This window comes from Schistocerca cancellata, chromosome 5 (assembly GCF_023864275.1).
Source record: "Schistocerca cancellata isolate TAMUIC-IGC-003103 chromosome 5, iqSchCanc2.1, whole genome shotgun sequence".
NCBI classification, from domain to species: domain Eukaryota; kingdom Metazoa; phylum Arthropoda; class Insecta; order Orthoptera; family Acrididae; genus Schistocerca; species Schistocerca cancellata.
This window is the reverse complement of record NC_064630.1, coordinates 647,849,393-647,866,871: the sequence shown is the minus strand read 5'-3', so window position 1 is coordinate 647,866,871 and position 17,479 is coordinate 647,849,393. Positions and strand designations below refer to the sequence as shown.

At 42.3% G+C, this 17,479-nt stretch overlaps 1 protein-coding gene across 1 annotated transcript in view; it reads left to right on the top strand.

Moving 5' to 3' along the window:
* Positions 1-17,479, top strand: part of LOC126188738 (breast cancer type 2 susceptibility protein-like) — a 159,773-nt gene that overhangs the window by 69,532 nt on the left and 72,762 nt on the right. The window contains exon 5 of the mRNA XM_049930346.1: positions 9,328-9,478. Within this exon, the coding sequence (XP_049786303.1) occupies positions 9,328-9,478 (151 nt within the window). The remainder of the gene's footprint in view (positions 1-9,327; positions 9,479-17,479) is intronic.

The window sequence follows — 17,479 nt, the reverse complement described above, 5'->3', positions numbered from 1 at the left end:
CAGCCGAGGTGGTAGGGCTTCTGTGTTGCGCATGCAGAACGAACTCGAGCGCTGCACCGAGCGGCAAAAGAAAAAGTTTGAAAGATGCCGGAAGCAGACCGACAAGGCGATTCCCGACATGTCACACACAGTGGTCAACCTCACTGAACGACAACTTACCGAAGAGGAAGTGTCTGTTCTTCAAAAAGGAGGGAATTTCGCTATCATTCCGAGAACTATACCTATGGAGGACATCATTGCCAACACCGAAGCAGCCATTCGGACCCTTCCTTGTGAAAGGGCAGAGGAAATACGCACTGAAACATCCAGGATACTGCGCCGAGCAAAACCACCAGCTTGCAACCTGAAGAAAGAAGAGGTACAAGCCATTAAGAAGCTCAACGCCGACAAGAGTATATTGGTACTGCCTGCCGATAAGGGGAATGCGACCGTCGTAATGAAGACCGAAGATTATGAGCAAAAGATCCGAGACCTATTAGATCCGACGACGTACCGAAAACTAAGAGCAGATCCGACGCAGCGTATCACTCGGAATACGAATCGATTAATCAAGGCGTCTTCTCTGCCGGCGGACATACAGAGAAACCTGCGCAACACAGAAGCCCTACCACCTCGGCTGTATGGATTACCCAAGATCCATAAGAACAACGTTCCACTGAGACCGATCGTTAGCGCTCCTGGCTCACCAACGTATAAACTGGCGAAACACTTGGCCTCTCTGCTCCAGCCACACGTGGGAAAGACCGACACATACATTAAGGACTCAGGACACTTCATTGAGAAGCTGAAGAAACTGAAACTTGTGCCAAACGACATCCTGGTCAGTTTTGATGTTGTTTCGTTATTTACGAAAGTGCCACTCAGCGACGCTCTGGAGCACATCGGTTCCATGTTCCCGCAAGACATCAAAAAGCTCTTCCATGCATGTCTCACCACGAGCTATTTCACGTGGAATGGCGATTTCTACGAACAGCTGGAAGGCGTCGCCATGGGTAGTCCTCTCAGTCCAGTGGTGGCCAACTTCTTCATGGAACTATTCGAAGCACAGGCACTGGACTCGGCGACTTGCAAACCTAAGGTGTGGTACAGGTACGTCGATGATACTTTCGTGGTGTGGAGCCATGGTGAAGAACAGCTCGGTGAATTCCTGAGACACTTGAACAGCCTCCATGCCAACATAACATTTACCATGGAAGTAGAAAAGGACAAGAAACTGCCATTTCTAGATGTGCTGGTCACAAGGGACGGCGAAAACCTGGGACACAGCGTGTATCGAAAACCGACACACACGGACCGATACCTGCACAAACTGTCAAACCACCACCCGAGCCAGAAAAGAGGCATGATTAGTACGCTCGTAAAGAGAGCAGGACGAATATGTGAGCCTCAACACCTCAAACGAGAAATGCAACACCTGGAAACTGTTCTGAGGAGCAATGGGTACTCCACAAATTACATTAGAAGTGTAACAGAGCCAAACACTCGGCGAAGTAAGGAACCAGAAAAAGAAATGTCGGGTACGGCCTTTCTGCCATACATTCCCAGAGTGACGGACAGAATCGGCCGTATATTGCGCAAACACGGCGTAAAGACGATTTTCAAACCGACAAGGAAGATCAAAGAGTGTCTTAGATCGGCGAAGGAGAAAAGAGACCCACTTGCAATGTCGGGAATATACCGTATACCTTGCACATGCGGAAAAGTTTATGTCGGAATGACTGGACGATCCATTAACACCAGGATCAAAGAGCATAAGCGACATTGCAGGTTGGGGCAGGTGGAGAAATCGGCCGTGGCAGAGCACGCACTGAATGAGACCGATCACGCAATAAAATTCGCCGACACGGAAGTTCTGGCTGTAGAGAAGCACTATCACACGCGCTTGTTCAGAGAAGCTGTAGAAATCCAAAAACACGCGAACAGTTTCAACAAGAAGGAGGAAAGCCTTAAGGTAAACGGATCCTGGCTTCCCGTACTGCAGCGAACGACCGTCGCAGGTAGCAAGAGGAGAACCGCACCGGAAATGACCGTGGAGAAGCCCTCGGACGTTGGCGCGCCAGGTACATATAGTCTGCGGCCGCGAGCTCGCCTCCAGTTCACCACCGGCAATGGAGGGTGAAGCTTTGACAATGCCAGCCACTCGTGCAGGCGAAACGTCAGAAAAATCATTAGATGAACGTCGGCCGAAGAACCCGAGACGGAAGCCAATAGGCAGTTTGTCAACAAGTGGCCACGAAAGCCTCAACAATTTTGTGCAACTCTGTAACGTAAGAATTAGCTTAATTTTTCAAGGAACTCCTCAACAGAATAGAGGGATTGACCCATGAGGAAACTCTTCAGTTTCGATTTGAAAGTGCATGGATTACTTCAAAGATTTTTGAATTCTTGTGGTAGCTTATTGAAAATGGATGCACAAGAGTTAAGGAAGAGTGATGCAAATGCAGATTGGATTTCTGCCGAGTATTAACTGAATGAAAGCTGCTAATTCTTGAGAATAAACTGATGTTAACAAGAAACGACCGTAAAGAAAATATGTATACTGATAGGGCAATGTCAAAATACCCAGACTAGTGAATAGGGGTCGACAAGAGGTTCGCGAACTTACACCACTTATTTCCTGAACCGCCTGTTTCTGAGCCAACAATATTCTTTTTAGAATGGGAAGAGTTACTCCAAAACATAATACCATATGACATAAGCGAATGAAAATAAGCAAAGTAGCCTAATTTTTGTGTTGAACAATCACTTACTTCAGATATCATTCGAATGGTAAAAATGGTAACATTAAGTCTTTGAACGAGATCCTAAACATGGGCTTTCCATGACAGTTTACTATCTATCTGGATGCACAGAAATTTGAACTGTTCAGTTTCACTAATCATATGTCCATTCTGTGTAATTAGAACGTCTGGTTTAGTTGAATTGTGTGTTAGAAACTGTAAAAACTGAGTCTTACTGTGATTTAGTGTTAGTTTATTTTCTACAAGCCATGAACTTATGTCATGAACTGCACTATTTGAAACCGGGCCAGTATTGCAAACAACATGCTTTACGACTAAGCTAATGTCATCAGCAAACAGAAATATTTTAGAGTTACTCATAATACTAGAGGGCATATCATTTACATAAATAAGGAATGGGAGTGGCCCCAACACTGATCCCTGGGGCAGCCCCTATTTGACCGTACTCCACTCGGACCTCGCATCACAGCCATTCTCAACAATGTGAATAATGACCTTTTTGCTGTCTGTCGTTAAAGTAAGAGGTGAACCAATTGTGAGCTACTCCCAGTGTTCCATAATGGTCCAACTTATGGAGCAGTAGTTTGTGGTCAACACAATCAAACACCTTAGTTAAATCAAAAAAATGTGCCTAGCATTCTAATCCTTTTGTTTAACCCATCCAGTACTTCACAGAGAAAAGAGAATATATCATTTTCAGTTGTTAAATGACTTTTAAAGCTGAATTGTACATTTGATAGCAAATTATGCGATATAAAATGATCAATTATCCTTACATACACAGCCTTTTCAATAACTTTAGCAAACACTGATGGCATAGAAGTAGGTCTAAATTGTCTATATTATCTCTTTCTCCTTTCTTATAATGTGGCTTTACTACTGAGTACTTTAAACATTCAGGAAACTGAGCATTCCTAAAGGAAAAGTAACAAATATGGCTAAGTACAGGGCTAACATGTGCAGCACAGTACTTTAGTATTCTGCTAGGCACTCCGTCATATTCATAAGAGTCCTTACTCTTCAGTGATTTAATTATTGACTCAGTGTCACCCTTGTCAGTGTCACAGAGGAGTATTTCAGACATCAGTCTCAGAAAGGCATTTGCCAAGAGTGTTATATGATTCCCTGTTTTTATTTAACTCACCAGCAATGCTCAGAAAATGATTGTTAGATACTGTACTTACATCTGACTTATCAGTAACATAAATCCCAAAGAAAGCAGGTGTTGACAGATGTGAAAATTATCGAACTATCAGTTTAATAAGCCACTGCTGCAAAATACTAACACGAATTCTTTACAGATGAGTGGAAAAACTGGTAGAAGCCGACCTCCGGGAAGATCAGTTTGCATTCCGTAGAAATGTTGGTACACGTGAGGCAATACTGACTCTATGACTTATCTTAGAAGAAAGATTAAGGAAAGGCAAACCTACATTTCTAGCATTTGTAGACTTAGAGAAACCTTTTGACACTGTTGACTGGAATACTCTCTTTCTAATTCTGAAGGTGGCAGAGGTCAAATACAGGGAGCGAAAGGATATTTACAATTTGTACAGAAACCAGATGTCAGTTATAAGAGTCGAGGGACATGAAAGGGAAGCAGTGGTTGGGAAGGGAGTGAGACAGGGTTGTAGCCTCTCCCCAGTGTTATTCAATCCGTATATTGAGCAAGCAGTAAAGGAAACAGAAGAAAAATACGGAGTAGGAATTAAAATCCATGGAGAAGAAATAAAAACGTTGAAGTTCGCCGATGACATCGTAATTCTGTCAGTGACAGCAAAGGACCTGGAAGAGCAGCCGAACAGAATGGACGTGGTCTTGAAAGGAGGATATAAGATGAACAGCAACAAAAGCAAAACGAGGATAATGGAATGTAGTCGAATTAACTCAGGTGATGCTGAGGGAATTAGAGTAGGAAATGAGACACTTTTTTAAAGTAGTAAAGGAGTTTTGCTATTTGGGGAGCAAAATAACTGATGATGGTCAATGTAGAGTGGATATAAAATGTAGACTGGCAATGGCAAGGAAAGCGTTTCTGAAGAAGAGAAATTTGTTAACATCGAGTATAGATTTACATGTCAGGAAGTCGTTTCTGAAAGTATTTGTATGGAGTGTAGCCATGTATGGAAGTGAAACATGGGCGATAAATAGTTTAGACAAGAAGAGACTAGGAGCTTTCGAAATGTGGTGCTACAGAAGAATGCTGAAGATTAGATGGGTAGATCACATAACTAATGAGGAAGTATTGAATAGGATTGGGGAGAAGAGAAGTTTGTGGCACAACTTGACCAGAAGAAGGGATCGGTTGGTAGGACATGTTCTGAGGCATCAAGGGATCACCAATTTAGTATTGGAGGGCAGCGTGGAGGGTAAAAATCGTAGGGGGAGACCAAGAGATGAATACACTAAGCAGATTCAGAAGGGTGTAGGTTGCAGTAGGTACTGGGAGATGAAGAAGCTTGCACAGGATAGAGTAGCATGGAGAGCTGCATCGAACCAGTCTCTGGACTGAAGACCAAAACAACAACAACAAATATTTTTACTACAAACTGATTTTATATCTTCGACCTTGTGCTGCTGACTAGACACTTTCTCTCCACAACTGACCGTGTTGTTTTAATTTTATCCTGTGAATTGGCTATTCTATTTGCATACCACATACTCTTTGCCTTCCTAATAACATGTTTAAGAACCTTACAATACTGTTTTTAATGGGTTGCTGTAGCTTGATTGTGACTTCATCTGACATTTTGATATAATTCCCACTTTGTTCTACACGATTTCCTTATCCCATTAGTCAGCCACCCAGGCTGCCTTTTACTGCTAGGATACCCCATTTAGAACGCTGTACTGAAAAGCAACTCCCAAAAGAGCATGAGAAATGTGTTAAGGGAAGCATTATATTTGTCATCTATGTTATTGGCAGTATAAACATGCTGCCAGTCTTTGTTCCTTAACAAGGTTTAGAAAACTCTTTACTGCCGTTGGATTAGCTTTCCTATGTAGTTTGTAACTATATTTGACATTCGTTTGAGTACAACAGCCTTTTAGTGTAAAAATTTGTGCATCATGGTCTGAAAGGCCATTCACCCTTTTACTATCAGAATGTCCATATAGTAATGAAGAATGAATAAAAATATTGTCTATGGCTGTGCAACTGTTCCTTTGCACCCTAGTTGAAAAAAAAACCAGTCTGCATCAGATCATATGAGTTTAGGAGATCTAACAATATCCTTTTTCTTTCTCACTCATATACAAAATTAATAATGAAGTCACCACATATAACTAATTTCTGGTACTTCCTACAAAGCAAACCAAGAACCCTCTCTAGCTTGAGCAGAAATGCTCTGAAGTTAGAGTAAGGGGACCTATAAACAAGAACAATTAGAAGTTTAGTTTCACTAAATTCAGCTGCCCCTGCACAACATTCAAATATCTGTTCAGTGCAGTGCCGTGATGTGTCTATGGACTCAAATGGAATACTGTTTTTTATGTACGTAGCCACTCCCCCACCCCGTAAGGAACTCCTTGAAAAACAGCCAGCTAATACGTATCCTGGTATACGAAGCTTCTGAATTGTCAAATTATTTAAGTGGTGCTCTGATATACCAGTAATGTCAGAGTCAATATCTATAAGCATTTCACTAACATTATATCTAAAACCTCTTATATTTTAATGAAATATGCTAATTCCTTCTCTATGTGGATACCTAACCTCTGAAGGTGATTCCTTAGAGGGGCTTCCTTTAAGCAGGTATACTTATCAGCTGACTTCAATCTAAAAAAGGTGCAGCTCTAACACCAAATACCACAGGAATTTTTCCATGAGTGTCCCCACCACCACAACCACCACCTCCACCACCACCACCACCACAACCACCACCACCACCACCCACTGCACTGCCGCCTGTAAGCTTTTCCAACCCATACATATTGAGGTGCAGGCCATGCCTAGTGAAACCCAATCTATTGATAAACTCAACTGGCACCACTGGAATGTGATCCATGCCCTCTGCCATCAGCACCTTCTCCATGCCTAACAGCCGCATTACGATCAGGCCGATCATGATGCTGAAACAGTTGCTCAAAATGCACATTAGTGCCACCAGTTTGAGTAGCTATCTGTTCCAGATCACATCTCACATAATATTTCCTGCTCCACTCACAATCACTACCTGATCCTCTCATAAAATTCCTGCATAACTCCCCTATGCTGTCAGTCACCTGAGCCAACCATGCACTAGGCTTCACAGTGCTGGCGATCTGTTACTCCCTCCACAACACTTCCTGCAACTGCTGGCCCACACCTCTGCCGTGCAAACTACCTAGCAGCAGAACCTCCTCCTTTCTGTTAGACTTTGCAACTGACTTCGGCCTTCTAACGAGGACTGCTGCATGTTTCCTACACCTACACCTGCAAGAGGCTCCTCTCCACTCAACTCTGATAGTTGGTCAAATCTATTGCATATACGCAAAGTAAAACTGTCTGTATTCCACCTCCTCCTAGGTGCCATCTTGCCAACTGCTGGTTCCCATTCCCCAGCATCCTTCACCCTCTCAACCTATCTAGTTTCTCCTTTTCGTATTGTAACTGCAACTGAAGGGCACAGATCTTATGCTCCTGCTCCTCTGTCAACTTATTTCTACTGCAGATTCTGCATTCCCAGGAGAGGATCTCACCTTGAATGCTCGCTGGCTTCCCTACTGCATGCCCCCCCCCCAATGAAAATACTTTGAACAAATCCCACACCGTAACCCAATACCTACAAACCTACAACAGAGCCCACACTTCCCATTTAGAGTAAAATTTTACAATTATTGAAAAGAACTAAATGTTAAAATTTTACAGTTATTGAAAAGAACTAAATGTCTACATTACCTAAGTACAGTTACACCAGTAGAACTATTTATAAAACTAACAACAGTCGTCTCGAAATTCTCTCTCTACTAAGAAAGCAACAACTTTTATTACTACTACTAAACAACAATTAATACCAATAACAACAAAACTTCACACAATTTATTAGCTAATACCAAAAATTCAAGCAGCACTGGAACACTCAATGAAGTTAAAACAGTGAGTGAGTGAAACTTTTACTGAAATATTTCACTTGAAACAATAAGAAGAGTCAGCTGAAAACTACCACACAAAATTTATTAAATGACTTCAGTGCACTGAAAACTCTAAAAAACACAGTGAGCAGAAGTTTCCAAAAGTTTATTAAACCGTTACTTCACCACAAACAGCATGGACACCGTTGAAAACTACTAATTTTAATTACTGTATAACAGTGCACAAACAACTTCGTCAGAACTTAACTTGAAAACCACTGCAGCTGCAACTGCACGCCACAAAAAGGAAACGCACTGCTAATATTTGGATGAACGATTGAAAATAACTAAATCAAATACAGTGCATAAACAATTTTGACGTACATAGCTTTATAACCGCTGCAGCCAGAGCCACACACTTTTGGGTTAACCAATAATGGTTATGAAATCATTGAAAATACAAAGATGTATCATGAAATAACAGCAATTTCATTATAATTCATTTTACAAAAGTTGTTACTTTAAAATACATATTGACAGTAGTCATGGGCACATTGATCACCACAACACCTGTAGAAGGTGTGTTAAATAACCGTAATTGTTCCTGGAAGACAATCTTTGTATGCAAATCTCCATGAAGATTATGGTAAAATTATTGTTATTAAATCACTTAAGTTCTGTCGTTTGTAGGAGCGAACCTTTTTAGAGCACTGAAAATTGTTTGAGACACTATGACTCATTGGTTATGTCATATGAAATTTGGAACTCGTCTTTTTTGGTTCGAACCAAAAACCGTATACATAAAGGTGATCTTAAATTAATAAAATGTGAAATTTAGTTACTATTTTTGGATACAATTTTCCACTGCATGCTACAGTACTATGAAATGTCGTGACGTGAGTAGTTCTGCTTTGTTAATTACAAGATGTTATCTATATTCTAAAGTTTACTAATAGTACATACAAAATGTATTATATGAATATGTGTTACTGAAAAGCAACCAATAGCTCATGTGATGCTTAAGAAGGAAAACAGTTAATTATCAGAAAAGCGGAGCTTGAATAAAATATGGACTCTACAATAATCTACTTTTCAACTAACAGCACTTGTAAAACTACATGCTTTTGTAAAGTGGAATATCTTTATCTGGCAAACTAGTGGAAAGGCTGTGAAGAAATGAGATTAATTAGAAATTAATAAGGAAACTCGCTCAGGGCCACAGGTCAGGAGTAACACAGCAGGACAAGTTCAGTGGAAATCAACAATAAAATGCTCTGTGCTTGTGCCAGCTGTTTGTTTGTTGCTGGTGGTTTGCACAGTGTTTGTTGCTGTTGCCACATCACCTTTCCTTCAACTCTTACCTCTCTGCTGTCAGATGTGTTATATGTCTATGATTCTGTTTGGTAAATGATTTTTTTTCTAGCTGTTTTGATCACCATATACTTACTAGGACTTGAATGTTTCTCATTTAAGTCTTTACTAACAATATTTAGTCAACTATTTTTTATTTATGTAGTGTACAAAAATGTTTTAGATATCTGACTCCTCGTGTGCTGCTTCTGCAACTGAAGTATCGCTATGACCGTGAAATCGATAGGTGTCAGCGATCTGCTTTAAGGAGAATCATGGAGCATGATGATGCGCCAGGCAAGCGTATGGTACTTTGTGTTGCAGATGTAATCAAGGTGATTCATAGTGTTCTCTGTGTGTTGTCTTCATTCCCCATTTTGATGACTATGTTTTACAATCTGCTGTATCCCAAAAATCATGAGCAAGTTGTGTAATTTAATCTAATCATTGTCTGTCTGTTTTTTTATTTATTTACTTATTGTTTTAGTGTAAGACATTTGTTACTTTTACGTCCATTCTTCAACATTGCTTTGCAAATGTTCTTTCTTTGTGTTATAACGTCAAGTTGAACAAATATATTTCAAGGACGACACAATACATGTAAGTCACAGATCAAGTAAACAAAGTAAGACGTGTGTACACTTTAACAGTCAAATCAAAACTGAGTCTGAGTCTGAGTCTAGTGTTCGCTGGTTGGCTAGCCGCTTAGGTGGCACTGCTACTGCATGACTGGCAGACAGCGCCGCATGTAGAGGACGCGCGTAATTGCGCGGCGGCACTTTGAAAGATCGGCAAGTCACAACACTTTTCCCCCCTTTGAAGTTTTTACACATGTCTTGATGGTGGTGGCCTGTAGATTGCTAATGTCCATAGGTGTTGTTTGACTGGCTGTAAAGTCTTGAGGAGGAGGCTTCCCGTATGGACGGAAGTGTCCCCAATGATAACAGGTCGAAATGACAGGAGACGTGGAGGTCGCATCTTCTGGGGCCCCGTGCACCAATCTGCCGTTGCGGTAAGTCCGGTTGTTATAACAGGAGACATGGGCGATGTGTCCGCATCCGTAGGAGAAGGAGGCGAGTAGAGTTGTCCCGACAGATGGTGGTCATCTGGTTCCTGCATGGGCACGTCTCCCGTTGGCGTCAGTCCTTGTGCTGGCACCGAGATGATGGTGAGGAGACTGCATTGTGAGTAATGACAGATTGCAGGATCCCGACTGTCAGGTAGAGCCGAAGGTGGTGTAGCGGCATCCGGAACAGGCATTGCTGGCACACGAGGCCGAAGCTGGTCCAAATAACGCACTGCAACACCCGTATCCGTCTGGATTTCATACAGGCATCGGCCACGGTGTCGTAAGATGCGGCCAGGACTCCATTTTGGCTGCCTGCCATATCCCCGTACCCATAAAAGGTCGCCGGCGGTGAACCGGCCAAGCGAAGGCACCGGCGACCGTGAGGTGGAAGGCCTTAGAAGATGAAGTTGCATGCGTGGCTGTTGGCTATGTAAGAGCTCAGCTGGGCTGTGGTGGCCCATGGTAGTGAAACGGTAAGAAGCCAGAAATTGGAGAAGCGCATCATCTGCAGCAGAAGAAGTCAGGAGTTTCCTCATCTGAGCCTTAAATGTGCGGACCAGACATTCAGCCTCACCGTTTTACTGTGGATGGAACGGAGGGGCCATGACGTGCATGACACTGTGACGGGCATGATAATCTGCAAAAGCGGAAGAGGCAAATTGCGGACCATTATCAGTAACAAGAGTAGAGGGAAGGCCTTCCAAAGAGAAAATGCGAGCTAGAGCATTTATGGTTGCCGCAGTGGTAGGGGGCGTGCAACGGACAATGAAAGGAAAGTTAGAGTAGGTGTCAATAACAAGAAGTCAATAAGTACCTAAAAAAGGTCCCGTGAAGTCAGCATGAATACGCTCCCAGGGCTTCTTAGGCGAAGGCCACGGGGACAAAGATGACTTCGGGGCAGCGGCCTGTGACGCACAAGGGCCGCAGGCAGCGACCATGTGTGCGATTTCAGAGTGTATGCCAGGCCAGTACACATGACGGCGTGCCAGAGATTTTGTGTGTGTAACACCCCAGTGCCCTTGGTGAAGGAGGCGCAAGACCGAAGCATGCAAAGACACAGGTACCACAACTCGCGGCGAAGCATTGTCGGTGGAAAGGCGGAAAACACCATCCCTAGCCATGAGGTGGTAACGCAAAGCGTAGTAGTTCCGCAACGGATCAGAAGTCTTAGCGGACGGACGATCTGGCCAACCCTTCTGAATACAGCGTAAAACCCGGGAGAGGGTAGGATCAGAACCTGTAGCAGCCGCCAGCCGGTCCCCGGTGATGGGGAACCTGTCCACAACCCGCTGCTCGGCAACATCCAGGTGGAAACACAAAAGTTCGTCCGTATCGAATGCCAGATCAGGACCCATGGGAAGGCGAGACAGTGCATCAGCATTTGCATGTTGAGCAGTCGGCCGGAAATGAATCTCATAATTGAAACGAGACAAGTAAAGAGCCCAACGCTGGAGGCGGTGTGCAGCCTTGTCGGGAAGTGACGTCGATGGATGAAACAAAGAAACAAGTGGTTTGTTATCCGTAACAAGATGAAATTTGGATCCATAGAGAAAAACACCAAACTTATGAAGAGCATAAATAATGGCCAAAGCTTCTTTCTCAATTTGAGAATACTTTTGTTGGGCATCCGTGAGCGTTTTGGAGGCATACACAATGGGTTGTTCAGAACCGTCAGAAAAACGGTGGGCAAGGACTGCACCGACCCTGTATTGAGAGGCGTCCGTGGCAAGAACAACATGTTGGCCAGGTCGATAAGTAGCCAGGCATGGGGCCTGTTTCAGCATAGTCTTCAATTTCTGGAAAGGCACATCGCATGACGCGGACCAGTGAAAAGGCACGTTTTTATGCAACAGGCGATGCAATGGCTCAGCCACCGAAGCAGCAGACGGTAAAAACTTGTGATAGTATGCTATTTTCTCCAAAAAGGCCTGCAGTTCCTTAACAGATGTAGGGCGAGGAAGAGCATTGATCGCAGCGACAGTTTGCTGAAGCAGATGAATACCATCCCGAGAGAGTTGAAACCCCAAATACATGATAGATGCCTGAAAAAATTTGATTTCTGAAGATTACACTTAAGACCAGCAGTCTGTAAGACATTAAAAAGTGTGCAGAGATTCTGAAGATTTTCTTCAGTGGTGGAGCCAGTGACAACAATGATGTCCATGTAATTTATACACCCAGGGACAGTGAGCAATAATTGTTCCAAGAATTGCTGAAAGAGAGCAGGGGCACCGGCAACCCGAATGGCAGTCGTTGGTATTGACAGAGGCTGAAAGACGTGTTAAGGACCAGAAACTGCTGGGAAGCAGCATCGAGAGGAAGTTGATGATAAGCTTCTGGCAGGTCAAGTTTAGAAAAATTCTGGCCTCCAGCAAGTTTAGTGAACAATTCTTCAGGTCGAGGCATAGGGTAAGTGTCGATGAGGAATTGAGCATTTACAGTGGCTTTGAAATCGCCACTCACTGGAAGTGACAGGAAGCAAAACTCCTGAAGCAGTGAGACGATCCAGCTCCCGTTTGACCCGATCACGAAGGGCCACAGGAATGGGCGGAGCCCAAAAAAACTTAGGCCGAGCAGTGGGTTTGAGCGTGATATGAGCTTCAAAGTCGTTTGCATGGCCTAACCCAGGAGAAAAAGGGACGAAAATGTCATCGACAAGGAATCCAATTGAGCATAAGGAATAGCATCAGAGACGATATTGACAGAGTCTTCTATGGAAAACCCAAAAATGCGAAATGCATCGACACCAAAAAGATTCTCCGCGGTACTATGGTCGACCACAAATATGGGAACAGTGTGAACGACAGAGTTGTAAGATACCTCAGCATCAAATTGTCCCAAGAGAGAAATCTTCTGTTTATTGTAAGTCTGTAATTGCCTAGTGACAGGTGACAGGACTGGAGAACCCAACTGAAGATACGTCTGAGAATTGGTGATAGTGGCAGCAGAACCAGTATCCACCTGCATGCGAACATCCCGACCAAGTATTTGTACAGTGAGGAATAACTTCCCTGAAAGGGAAGAAGTACAATTGGCAGACATCACAGAAGCGGAACCAGCGTCATGTGCATGAACATCAGGTATGCGGTCGGATTTGCAAACGGATGACACATGACCCTTCTTTTTGCATTTATCACACATGGCCCAATGTTAGGGACAATCCTCTCGTGAATGTCTAGTAAAACACCGTGGACATGAAGGAAGTTGCCGTGGGGTTTGCTGCAGCTTCTTAGAGGTTTGTTTATGGTTAGGCCGAGGCTGCGCTTGGGAGCATACTGCGGCCACATCGGCTGGCGGGGACAAACCGCACGCTTCGTCAACAGCGCACAGAGGTTGTACGTCCCCGACGTCACCCCCTGCCTCTATTTGCGCTCCAGCGGCACGAGAAATTTCAAAAGACTGAGCGATGGATAGGACTTCATCTGGAGTTGGATTTGCCAACTGTTTGACAAACCTTCTGTGCAAAAAGCCATGATGTGGATCCAATCATTGGTCATGATTGTCCTTCATAGCATGATCAATGTTCAGTCTAATGCTTCACAGATATCTCCCTGCTGGTGCTTTACTTTCAACTGAAATACTGCAGTGCACTCAGGTGCAGCATTCTGCCTGTAGCTAGCCCTCGTGATTAACTGTGTGTGTGTTTACAAAGATCAGGGGTGACCTTCGGATTAGTATAAGAACAGTCGAAATAGCAATACATCTGCACGACACATCAGGGTGTGTATTACAGTTATAATCATATGTTTATCTTGAGGCTGCCTAACTGATATACCTATAGTATATTTATCCAGTTTTTGAGACTGAGAGCCCTTATCAAATTCCAACAAACTTTACACATAATTTCAGTCCTTTGCGAAACTTTTTCTTGCTAACTCCCCCCACAAAATGATGAAAAGAAAAAGTTTTATCACTTTGTACATTTTTTGCTTATCATGCATTCAGCTTCAGGTATGGTATTTTAATTTATTACTTCTTTTTTGTCATCTTTATTTGCAACACAGTTTGCAGACAGTATACAAATAAAGGGTGGGCAAGAAATAACTCTGTATTAAAAATTGTTTATATTGGCTTGGTGCTTAAGTTCATAGCATTTTCCCATAAGTTTAATAAACACGACAGATACACACAACAGCACCTTTACTCATCTATAATATATTCTCCTTCACTATTTACAACAGTCTGCCAACACTAGGATAACTTTTCAATTCCGCTGCTGTAGAAATCATGTGGTTTGGAGGCAAAGAATTCATTGAGCCACATACAGAGCAAATTTTCATCCAGAAAGGAAGTTCCTTGAAGATTGTTCAACAGTGTGTGGAAAAGGTGAAAATCTGAAGGCGCAAGATCTGGTGAATAAGGTGGGTGTGGAATGATTTCCCAGCCAAACTCCTGTATAATGTTTTCTGTTAGTCTAACAGAAAGAAGTGGGCGGGCATTATCACGGAGTAGCATCACTTCATGGAGCCTTCCTGGTCATTGTTCTTGGGTTGCATCTGCAAGACATCTCAGTTATTGAAAATAATGTCACTAGTGATGGTTACACCTCAGGGAAGCAATTTTTAGTAGACCACACTGTCGCTGTTCCACCAAATGCATAACATTATTTTTTGTGGATGTGTACAGGTCTTTGCATGGGGAGTTGCTGCTTTGTTTGGGCTCAGCCATTCCTTCTTTTCCTTACATTAGCAAAAAGACACAATTTCTCATCACCAGTAATGATACAGGGTAGGATTGGTCAGTGTTGTTCGCAAGCCAATTGATGACGAGCAAGCAGAGATGCACACATGGGCAACCGCTGATTTTCTGTTTTTGAGTTAGAGCATGCAATACTCTTACACCCAATTTTTGAACCTTCCTCACTGCATGAAAATGTCGCACGACAGTGGAACGATCACAGTTCATCACATTTGCAGTTATTGAGTACACTGACTTGGATCATTGTGAATTAATGTGTTTAAACAATATTCATCAAACCCGGAAGGTCTTCGTGAATGTGAAGAGTAACTTATGTCAAAACGATCCTCCTTAAAATGAGAAAACCCTTTTCTTGCTGTGCCGTCTCCAGTGGCATTATCTCACACGTCACTAGTGTTTCCGACTACCTCACCTGCTGCCACCCCTTTGTTGAACTGAAACAGAAGAATATGTTGGACATGTTCCAATTTCTTCACTGGACACTACATCTTCTCGTGTCCACCGCCTCATTCACTATTTTCATATTACAAAATGACAGTATGCAAACTCAAATATCAATAGTGAACTATAAATAAATAATTGCAGTCGATAAATAAACCCATAGCAACCACTTTACCAATATGCAAAACAAAAAAGATGCAAACTTATGCACCAAACTAATAATGTTTATAATATGTAACCAATTTTCATGAAACAAAAAACATTTTGTTCCTTGCAATGGTAGAATTGTTATTCATTGCTTTATTTTGACATAAGCTCCACCATTATCTACCAGTCTCAGTAAATGGATGTGGATGTTTGCATCATATTTCTGCACATAATCCTGCGGGCGATACATTTCCAAGAACTTGGCGAATTTGCTCCTCCAACTCATCAGGAGTTTTTGGTTTTGTTGGATGAACTTCCTCTTTCACCCATCCCTAGAGAATTCCTTGCTGGCCATTCAAGGGGGCCATGTCCGAACCGCCATCCTAAACATGGTTGTCAAACCATGAACGGACAGAATATGTGAAAAGAGGCAGGACCCCATCTTGCATAAAGATTATGTCATTGTAATTGTACTATTTAGGTACAATATCATGAACATAATTTTCAAGCCTATCAATGTTCTGTTCTGCATTCACTGTGTTGTGTCCTGAATGAGATATGGACCCACAACTTTCATGGATGCCATGCCACATCACTCTGTGACCTTTGGGTGATATTGGCTCTATGTTTAGTAGCCACTCTCTGATCCTCTGTTACCCAATAACAACAAGCCAGTTAAGAAACACCTGTTATGGAACAACACTTCATCTGACCAAAGAACATTACCAAGAATAACAGACCAGTCTTCATACCAAGTAAGCATCATCACCCCATATCAACCTATGATCACAGTCTTCCACTGGTAATTCATGGCAGTAATGTGGTTTCCATGGACAAAAATTCAACTGTTTCTTCAGAACAGTTTGGATTGTGTGTCAGATTAGACTGCTTCCACAACTGTCTGTCTTTGTGATCTCTGAGAACTTCAAGTGAACATTCCCTGAACTGCTTGTACATTTTCCTCCATTCTGGATGTTGGAGGTCGACCACTTCTCTTAACATCTGATATAAAATCTGTGTCCATTAGCTTCAAGTGGTATTTTCTTATGGTCTTTGCATCTACTGAGGCAAAAGGTCTGTCTGCACTTCGCCAACATTTCTGTACTTGAACCACAGATCACCGTATTTTGTACTGGGATGCAAGCTAAACCCACTCACGCAGGGTTAGACATTGGGCCATGGCGTGTCACTGATATCTGCAGTGATATAAGTGATGTATAATGTAGTAAATAATAAGGCACAAAATGTTTTTGCTGTATGAAAATTATTGAAGTATTAAAAAATTAAGCAATTTTCAATAGGGAGTTAATTTGTGCTCACCCTGTGTATCACTGAACATATCTGTAAAATTGTATCATTATATGACACACAGTCCAGGAGATACGATATTGTAAATATTGAGATACATGAAAAACTAGGTTTTGCTTAAAATTGAGTGCAAATTACCTAGACTATATTCGTGCAGTGTTTTATAATGAGAACACTTAGCAACTTCCAGTAAACTTTAAGCATAATTTTGAACCTTCCCTAAACTTTTTCTCACTTACATGCATGAAGTCAAATATTTAACACATTAATACATTTGCAAAGCAATTAGACGTTTAAAACTGTTTTATACGCAGGAGTTTGATTTTACTCTTATAATATACTGCAGGTGCCTTTAAAAAGGACAGAGCATACCTTGTCTATAAGAAGGAGACATAAGTGATTGACAAAACTGCCATTCTATATCATTGACATGCATGTGTTTTAGAATCAAAGAACATATTCTGATCTCAAAGGTAAGGGAGTATCTCAGACAGAATGACCTCCTTCATGCCAGCCAACCAGAATGGATTCCAAAAACATCTTGTCATGTGAAACCCTACACGTGCTTTTCTTGCATGACATCCTGGATGCCATAGATCAAGGAACTCGGGGTGATGCAATATTTCTTAACTTCTGAAAAATATTTTACTTGGTACCACACCAACATTTATTA